Source organism: Oscarella lobularis, chromosome 6 (assembly GCF_947507565.1).
Source record: "Oscarella lobularis chromosome 6, ooOscLobu1.1, whole genome shotgun sequence".
NCBI lineage: Eukaryota > Metazoa > Porifera > Homoscleromorpha > Homosclerophorida > Oscarellidae > Oscarella > Oscarella lobularis.
In genome coordinates this window covers 2,969,290-2,979,226 of record NC_089180.1, presented here as the reverse complement: position 1 = coordinate 2,979,226, position 9,937 = coordinate 2,969,290, and the positions used below count along the sequence as shown (strand labels likewise).

The 9,937-nt window shown below is 45.3% G+C and overlaps 1 protein-coding gene and 1 pseudogene across 1 annotated transcript; one reads left to right on the top strand and one right to left on the bottom strand.

Annotated features, from left to right (window-relative positions):
* The first annotated feature begins 2,198 nt into the window (after window positions 1–2,198).
* On the top strand, window positions 2,199–3,479 carry LOC136188196 (piggyBac transposable element-derived protein 4-like). Its single transcript, XM_065975921.1, has 2 exons — window positions 2,199–2,324; window positions 2,376–3,479. Exons 1-2 carry the CDS (start codon window positions 2,199–2,201, stop codon window positions 3,477–3,479), a joined length of 1,230 nt encoding a protein of 409 aa, XP_065831993.1.
* Window positions 3,480–4,118: 639 nt separating this feature from the next.
* LOC136188195 (piggyBac transposable element-derived protein 4-like) lies at window positions 4,119–5,012 on the bottom strand (annotated as a pseudogene).
* Between the last annotated feature and the right edge of the window lie 4,925 nt (window positions 5,013–9,937).

The following is a 9,937-nucleotide window of genomic DNA, read 5'->3' as shown; positions in this document are numbered from 1 at the left end:
CCTAACGTACCAAGCGGACGAGACATGAGAAATAGGACCTCTCCACGCGAAGAGACAGTCTCCATTTGCGCTGACAGCCGGACTTGCAAGGAGACACATGTGCGTAAGTAAGCGAGTCTTAATTGAAGGCGTGTACTGCATTTTTAGATACGAAAACATCCATCGCGCACGTAAGAAGAATTTCCGGTTCAGCGCTGGACGCACTGTACGCCTCGAAAGAGGCCAAATTTTTTGGGCCACGATGCGTACGGACCTCCCCGTGGTGTGGCCTGGGTAAACGCTGACACATACGTCCGTAAGTAAATCACTAATTTAAAACCCGAAATGCAGCACCAACTTACGCCCCTGCCTACGCGTGCAAATAACCGCACAGGAACGGAAAATTTGAACGACAAACCCGAGCGAAGCCGGGTAGTCAGCTAGACTCCACCACTCTGAGCGTACGCGCCATCTTGGACGATGACGTCATCGAGTCGTTGTGTCCCAACTCCTCCTTCGATTTTCGTCGCTCGGCGCCGTGCACGTCGCGAGCGAACTTTTCGAAAGGGTCTCCTGGATGTACCGCGCTCCTTTCGCGTCGGGGCCCCTTTCGCAATTCGTCGTTTTTCGAGCGATTCGGGCGTCGTTTCGCTTCCTGCGAAGTTCCGACGGTGACTATTCGACGCCGCCAAGCGTTTTCGATCGTCGAATTGCGCCGAAAACGCCCGCGAAGCCCCGTACTCGGCGATTCTCGCGATCGATCGATTTCGAAAGGCGTTCGAACGACATTCTCGACGACAGGGTCGCTTTTTCGCGTCTTCCTTAACGACCTCCACTTACAATTGCCGCTCGAGGTCCCTTTTCGGGAATTCGTCTCTTTTCTTCGAAGGCGCTGGCTTTCGCGAGTCGGTCCCACGTTCGAAGGCGATTTATCGATGCAGCGAAGCTTTTTCTTCGCTCTCGATTTATCGATGCAGCGAAGCTTTTTCTTCGCTCTCTGGTGTCCAAAATTGCTTTCGTAGCCCTGTTTTTGTCGTTGACGTCATCTCGATTTGCCCGCGCCATCTTGGATTCGTCGGGGCTCTTGATCGACTTATTTCTGCTGCTGGCCTTCCCTTTCCGTCCATTTTCGTACGTTTTTGTTACGTGCAGAGTAATCTATTGTGCTAGACATAGTTACAGCCTTAAGTAACTAGCAAACAGGAAGTAGACAGAACACAAACACACCCAACATATAGATATTAACTATAGGTTTGTCACATCTTCCCCTGTTTAAGATGAGAGGATCAAAACTTTGTGTGATAGTCGGCCAGGTGCTTTGGAGTCTTCAGACGGCGTCCTCTGGATAAGTACCTTGGCGTTTCTGCTTCTGGAGCTGCTTCTGGAGCACTGGCGAGGGGTAAAGCCACCGACGGTGATGAAGACGGTGCTTTAGTCGGCGTTTGCGACTTGACAGGTGACTGTGACGGAACAGGTTGCTGCGGTGTCTGTACCGGCGGCGTTGTCGGAGCGACGGGCGTTGGAGCCAAATCCTGGGTCGGTTTCGGTGTTCCTTCTGTTGGTGCTGGTTGTTCTGTTTCAGGTTCTTCTGCTGTAGCTTCTGGAAAGCTTGGCTCAGCTGTACGGCGAATCTGTCTACGATTGCGACGATACGTTTGACTTCCGGCTTGAACGACGTATGATCGATTGCTTAGCTTCTTGGTGCACACGGCGGGTGACCAGATCTTTTCTCCCGGCAGTTTCATTCTGACATTTTCCCCTGGAGTGAGTGGTTGGAGATCTTTGGATTTCTTGTCGTATCTTTCTTTCTGTTGTTCTTTAGCTTCGACTATTCTCTTTTGAACCGCTGCCGGTTGTGGTGTCGTTGGAGTGAGTAGAGACTCCTTCATCGGAAGTAACGTTCGAAGTCGTCGACCATAGAACCTCGGTTAGCGGCCACCTTCTTAAAGCGGTCACCTTAGTATTACGGCCGTCGATCTTCCACGCGAAACCAACGCTCTGGTGTTTTTCCAGTTCTTTTGGACCGATGAGCTTTTCTCGCTACTTGTAGACACCAAAAAGTATGCAGAACGCGTACTAGCCGCTTCTAGTCATCGAAATTGGAAGCCAGGAAGCCTGTCACTGTACCGGTAATGAAGGCATTTCTGGGAGTATCGCTTTTTATGGGCATTTTACGCTTCCCAAGACTCAAAGACTACTGGTAAACGTCGTGCTATTACATGAGAACGAACCTTGCGTCCGTCTTTACGTCGACAAGGTTTCAACAAATCAGTCGTTTCCTGCACGTCAGCGATCCAGCTTTGGAAGTTGTTCGAGGTACTCCTGGCTACGATAAGCTTCAAAAGGTACTGAATAGTCCACACGTCTTATCTTTTTCATGCTAATGTATATTGCAGGTTCGTCCACTTATTGATTATTCAAAAAAATTCCAAGAATGCTACAAACTTTCTAAATATATAACAGTGGACGATGCTATGATTCCTTTCAAAGGCCGTTGGGGAATCAAGCAGTATATGAAGGACAAACCGCACAAGTGGGACATAAAGTCCTATGTCCTTGCTGATGCCTCAACAGGGTATGTTTCAAACTTCTTCATTTACAGCGGAAAGAGCCTAGATGGCGATGCAACAGAAGGTCTTTGTACAAAGGCCGTTCTTGATCTGGTTGGCTCTTGCTACAACAAAGGGCAAATTTTGTATGTCGACAACTATTACACCAGCCCGCGTCTTTTTGAGATACTCTACTACAACGACATTTACGCTACAGGAACAGCAAGAGCAAACCGAGCCAACTATCCTGTCGAAATGAAGAAAAGCAAGCATCCTGTTCCTCGAAGGGCCGAAAGAGGCTACTACCGTCATCTGTCGCGAGGACCAATGACAGCGGGAATCTGGTTCGATCGACGATATGTCAATTTTCTCTTCACCGCAAGCACCCCAGCCGTTCAGCCTGGCGAAGCCCAGCCAACAACGGAACGAAGAGATGGCGCTAGAAAAGTTGACATTCTTTGTCCACCCTATTTGTCGGACTATGTAAGCTATATGCGCGGTGTTGATCGAGGCGATCAACTAATTGCTCTATACGGCGTCGGAAGAAAATCTAGAAAGCCGTGGAAGAGAATCTTCTACTATCTTCTTGAATGCGCAATTCTAAACGCCTACATCATTGAATCGTTTAGCGATCCGAATCACGAAACAAGCGGACGCGGAAAAAGAGATCTAAAAGATTTCGAAACCGAGCTGGCGTCAATGTTGATTGACGGATTTGTGGGAAGAGGCCGCCGTCTAGATCTCGACGCAAGCCACCTAATGCAGAAGAGCACTCTCCCCCACTTTCCCGTGCCATCTCCTGACGGGAAATCAAGAAGGTGCAAAGTCTGCGCAATCAAAGGCGGAAGATCGGAGAGCATCGTATTTTGCGATGTCTGCAAAGTTCATCTTTGCACAGCAACTGCGCAGCGGAAGTGCTTCTATTTGTTTTACACAGTCGAAGATTTGTGAACAAGGAGAAAGCGATTATTGGCAGTCGTAAAGTTTCTGTAAAAATGACTAATTAAAATTTTGTCGCTATGGCAACCAGAATGCTTGTGTCGAATTATTTCTTTAATTAGGAATCTAAAAATGTATGGTTGCTAAGGGGTTTGAGCAACTGCGAAAGCCTAATTTCAATTTCCCCGCCCTAAGCTTCTGCGCAGAAAGTTATTGATAACGGTTAACCGTCATCAATACTTTCTGCGCAGAAGCGAGGCCCGCGCAATTCGAATTTGCATGCGACCAGCTATACAAACCTCTTAGCAACCATATATTTTTGAAATCCTTATAGACTAAATGACAAGAATGTGTGTCCGTTGTTGCCATAGCAACGAATAATTAGGGACATGCATAGAACGACACCACATTTACTTTATCGCGGCAGCGCGAGACAGCTAGCGACTGCCTAATAATCTACCTTTGTATGGTAATCATAATAGCAACTTCTCCTGCCGCCGGACGTGCAGAGATGAACATTGCAGGCTTCGCAAATCATGGTGCTTGTGTGTCGATCTGGGCCTCTTGCGCACACCTTGCAATCTCCTCGTTTGCCCTCCGGATGTTGAATCGGCAAATGTTGGACAGCTTTGCTGAGTCTCAGTTCGGGCCTTACAGGATCAACTCTTTTTCCTCTTGCACAAAAACCATCGAAGCTTTGCTGAGTCTCAGTTCGGGCCTTACAGGATCAACTCTTTTTCCTCTTGCACAAAAACCATCGATCAGCTTTGTGGCAAGTTCCGTTTTGAACTCCTTCATATCTCTCTTTTTTCGGCCTAGTTCTTTGTGCCGGGGATCAGAGAACGATTCGAGCACGTATGCATTCAATATTGAACACTCTAGCAGGTAATAAAAAATTCTTTTCCAGGCTTTTCTTGATTTTCTTCCTGACGAGTATAATGCCACCAATTGATCGCCTCGATCAACGCCTCGCATGTATTTCATTTAGTCCGGTAGATAAGGTGGACAAGGTACTGGCACTTTCCTTGCTCCATGTCTTCTCTCTACTGTCGTTGGTTCTGACGGGTCAAGCATTGGTGTTGAAGCGGTTGACAAAAAGTTGACATAGCGCTTGTCAAACCATATTGCAGCTGTCATAGGACCTTTCGATAAATGCTCGTAATAACCTCTGGCAACTCTTCGAACAGAGGGATGCTTGTTCTTTTTCAATTCTTTTGGGTATCCGGTGCGGGACACCCGGGCAGTTCCAGTCGCGTATATATCATTGAAGTATAGCGTCTCAAAAAGATGAGGACTCGTGTACTAATTGTCAACGTATAAAACGTGACATTTGTGGTGACAGTCTGCAACGAGATCCAGAACTGCTCGGGTGCAAAGGCCTTCCTCATGAACGTCGTCGGCGCTTTTTCCCGTGTAGATGAAAAAGTTGTAGACGTAGCCCGTTGGAGCATCAGCAGGTACGTACGATTTTATTCCCCATTTGTGTGGTTTATCTTTCATGTACTGCTTGATGCCCCAACGTCCTTTGAATGGGATCATCGCTTCGTCTACTGTAATATCTCTCGAAAGACAAAACCTGGACTTGAATTTTTTTTTGCAGATGTCAATAAGCGGACGAACCTACAAATGGAAATTATTTCATTTTTGAAAAGGACGTAATTGTACCAACCTTTTGAAGTTTGTCATAGCCAGCCATTCCTCTTTGCAACTCAGCATCAGGATCAGCTACGTGCAAAAATCTGGTGATTTGTTCAAAACGAGTTTTGGGGAAAATTGTTGCGAGACCCGTTTTGAGGTAGCCGCACGACGTCTGCCAGTAATCTTCTTGCCTTGGGAAGCGGCAAATTCCCATCAAAAGCGATTGTCCCAAATAAGCTTTCATTTCCGGTTTGGAAACAGGGTCCCATTCTTGTGTTGAATTTGCCTGTGCGGAAATGGTTTTCACAGCGTACTTATTGGTGTTCTGGACAATCAATTCAATAATGTCGTCGCCCCAAAAAAACTCAAAAAACGTTAGAGCATTTGGATTTGGCGGAACGTCGATTGTAGGTCCTGTTTCCCCTTCATACTGCATAATCGGATAAGGAACGAACTCTTTTTTCCATTCCGAATCAAACGCAGTCTCAAAATCCATTTCGTCTATGGAAAAATATCGATAAAACAAACGCGGAAAAGAAACAACAAAGGGGGGTGTTACCGGAAAAAGTCGCTGTCTCTTCTCCGGCTTCGATTCTCTCTTCCGCACGTTCTACGTCCATCGGTGACGACGAACGATGCTCGTCTGTCTTCGGAAACTTCACCGTCGCTCGCGCTCTCGAAATCGCTTTCAGGAAAGTCTAAACGGAGGATAACCGTTATCGACGTTTCTTCGAAAGTTTTATGAAGAACCCTACTAATTTCTTCTTCGAACAGGTTGTCTAGGTCTTCGTCTTCGTCTAACGCATCAAAAGTAAGGAAATCACGCATTCGTTCGAGTGTTCTGGCACGGCAGGATCGTCGGGTCGCCATCTTTGATGTCGATTACGTCACCACGTTCATGTTTGTTTACTCCATAGTAACGATCGCGCAATCCATGTGCATTCAACGCGAATAGATACGCAAAGAACCCCCGTATGCATTCCTTAGTTCTTTATTTAGCTACACTGCTGTACAAGGACACAGATAGACGAATTTCCTAACGTGCGCTACCGTACATAGAGGTGCAATCGGTGGTTAAAGGGTTAATCTCGAGTATCTCTTCTACGGCAAAGCATTTTTCCTTGACACGTCAATGCGTAATCTCGAGTATTCTCTTTCACCGCAAAGCATTTTTCCTTTAACGTCAATGCGGACACTCTCGACTGCCGCAAGCAGTTCTACATATGATGCGCGAAAAAGCTTTAATGCATACAAAATTGTCAGAGCACTTGAAAAACTCATGATAAGCCAGGTTTAGTCCGAGAGAATTGATCGGTTTTGGTCGTTTAAAAGAACTGCTGCGAAAAGTTTGTCCCGCTGCGCAGTCTCGTCTAGGATGCATACAAACGATTTTGTCGTCTTCACTAACGTCAGCAGCGTTTGTAACTCCACGAGCTTAAAACGATTCTCGTATCATTGCACAGCTCAGTGCCTCCCAAGCTTTAACAGCACAAGAGACGACGACAGCAATAGCAGGCGGTCGTGGATTACCGCTAGCGTTGTACGTTTCTTTTCCTGCACCCAACCATTTGTCATAGAATTTTCAAACGTTTGCCTTGAATGTCATATTCCAACACACATCTGGTGCTTGAATGTACATCTCCCAGGAATAACGGCTGACATTCTTAAGGTTCTGCTTGGTTTTTTCACTGATGTAGAGAGCGCCCAATCACTTTTTCAAGAAACTCGTCGGTGATATCCAAATTTATCCAAGTGGTACCTTTGAATTGTAATGAGGCTAAGTGTCCAAACTGCTTCAACATACTACTTGCCAGAGGCAGGAAGAGCCAAACGGCTTCTTTAAGACTTTTTCCGTACCGGTATGAGAGAAAAGTTGGCAACGTACTAATTGTCAAATGTTATGAATTCAAAGAAGACGGTGTTTGCCTTGTTGACTGATTGATCCACTGACAATCAGGGAATGGGGAACGAAACACTATTTTCGTGTCGCGCCGATCGCTACTAATCCGATCCTCGGTGCATATTTTATCGCCCAAAACGACATTAATCTGTTTGTCTCGCATCGTCAATTACGATTACCGTTGGGATTTTCCCACCCACTGATCGTCCCTCTCCCATCTTCATCGTTGCCCTAATCGTCAACCCCGTCATCGCCGATCCCGTTGCTGCCGTTGAACCATCGAAATGGCAAGATATTGGTTTTTTTCTTCTCAGCCCAAAAAATCTTGATAAACGTTGTTAATGTAAAGGCAATCTTTTGCTAATGATAATGTTACTGCACACGTGGAAAGTAGAAGAATCACCAACTGTAGGCAGTCTTTTGGAGTGGTTTCAGAGGGTTGGTGTAAACAGACACGACATCAAAAATAAATACGCCAAATGGTTTAGAAGTAAGCAGAGGTCATTTTCTTCTCGTGTTTTTGTGGCTTAGCCTAAAAAAAACTGTGCTGCAATCATTTTACCGTTGCTGCTGCTATCATCCTAATTTTTGCTTGTATCTTACTTCCAAACCATTTGGCGTATTTAATTTTGATGTCGTGTCTGTTTACACCAACCCTATGAAACCACTCCAAAAGAATGCCTACAGTTGGCGATTCTGCTACTTTCCACGTGTGCAGTAACATTATCAAGCGGCGTAGAAGACGGCGTGGAAGACTCAGTTCCAATTCCAGTAGAGCCGAAGAATGACGCGTCTGAAAACACATGGGAGGAGTCACAAATTGTAATTGGCTCAGTTAAGAACGCCGTTTCACAAGCAGAGGCCAGCGAAGAATCTAGCCAGTCACAGCTCGATGATATGGTCTGCCACTGTTCCACAGTGGCCGCTGGAAATGGCAAACCTGCAGCAAAGCGCCCAAAAGTGATGAATTACTGCTGGAATTGTGGCACCAGTCTTTACGATGTTATGTAATGTGAGACTGAAAGAGAGACAAGTATATTTATGTCAGTCATAGTTTGCCAAATACACGTCTATGAGACTTATACACTTTAGCAGCACCATCTACAGTATAACAATTGTGTCCATCTGCGTACGCCTGTACCAGCTCCCGCGTTTTTTGATAGAATTTTCGGATAAGGTCAACTGACACTGTGGCAAGAGCAGGGTCAATGTGATTTCGAAGAGAGGCGTTGTTTTACCTGCAGCTTTTTCTCGTGTGATCTTTAGCTCTGCCCCAGACCCTCTGAATAGGGTTTAGTTCACAGTGATATTTGGGTAAGAACAAACACTCGTGGCCTCTGCTTGAAATAAATCTCTCTACCATTGACTTTTCATTTTTAAAGTCATCGTGCTCCTTCAAAATTGCCTCAAGTTCTGGTCTGTTCTTGCCATCAACAGCGACTCCTCTCTCCTGCAGAACAATTCGAAGGCCTTTCGCACGCCCATCGTCTAGCACCATTCGCTGAACGGAGCCATTCCAGACGTCACAGAGAGAAAGTTTATTTCGGTATCAATGCTCGTGTGTGTTTTTGATACCTATTTTGCGTGATAGTTAACACCTTTTCGGTATGCACCCTATTGCATCGTCTTCATTGCGAATTTCGTTTAAATACCTAAGCTGTTTCTTCGAGACGCTTTTGAAGACATTGTAAAAGACCGTCGACGTTCTTCTCTCTGAATAACACCAAGCACTGCAATGCTAGAAGCGATTATTTCACGTACAACGTGCAGTGTACGAAAATAAAGCTGTACTAAAAGCTAAAATCGTATAGTAATATATGTCGTATCAAAGCAGTGTACAAAAATAAAGCTGTACAAAATATTAGAAAACTAAATAGTTCAAGACGAAAATTTGTGAAACTACGGATATGTGACAACAGGCTTTCACGAGAAATTAACGTGTTCATTCCGATATAGGCGCATGCGCTTGTATGTGAACAACCATTTTAACCTGAACTCATCTGACGCTCTTCATTATCTCTTTTTTTTGCAAAAAGAAGAAGAAAAGTAGAAACAACTGGAATCATTATCACATAAGATCCAAAATGAAGTGAAACCGTGCCCCTTTCTATGTTGAAAGATGGGCTTTCCTCGTCATCAAATCAAATCGACTTCATCGAGGCGCGCCCAACCCTTTTCCACCACGTCGAACTGTAGCAACCCGTCGACACGGCACCTGCGATCCCAATCGCCGATCACGCGAAAACACTACGTCCTAATCATTGTCATCATCCTCGCGTCCTTGGCATTTCCTGTGAAACAGGTATCACTAACGGATTGCACAAAAAAGTCAAAGTTACGTGTCAAAACTTCCAGTAAAAATAAATAAAATAATTAAAAGATGTCTTACCAAAAGAGATCCCGAAAAAATTAAAACGGGCGGAATGATAGCGGTGTTTGCATTGCGAGTGTCCTTTGCATCGCGTGGACTGTTAGATCGGTAGCCTGTTTTGTCCCATAGTCATACAGTACGTAGTAGGCGTGAAAATGGAAGAGTAGAACTCGCCTCGTATGTGTACGACTTTCGAGAAGACATCGACGAGACGACGAAAGAGCAGAACAACCGCCGAAATGTGGATCCTCGCTTAAAAGCGCATGCGCTTTTACCTCGAGGTATAAGCGCATGCGCCTAACAAATTCACGTAGAAGCGCATGTGCTTCTGGAAATACGGTAAAAGTTACCATTGTCATAAGAATATATTGATAATTTTTTTCTGCCGACTGCATTTTGTTTTGTCGAATATGGAATATCGTTTTAGGCAATGACTAGGTGTCACTGTGAAATCGTTTTTGTTGAAGTCCTGCGCGCATGACACGAAAAAAAGACTTATCTACTCCTTAGACGAGGATGTGCTGACGTTTGTGCTATAATTACAATTTCAGCAGTCAAATG

What these genes read in the sequence shown, in the direction of transcription:
- LOC136188196 (XM_065975921.1), top strand. Translation starts at nt 2,199, where the DNA reads ATGAGAACGAACCTTGCGTCCGTCTTTACGTCGACAAGGTTTCAACAA. An exon ending in GCTACGATAAGCTTCAAAAG is followed by an intron (nt 2,325 to 2,375) that starts GTACTGAATAGT and finishes TGTATATTGCAG; the next exon opens with GTTCGTCCACTTATTGATTA.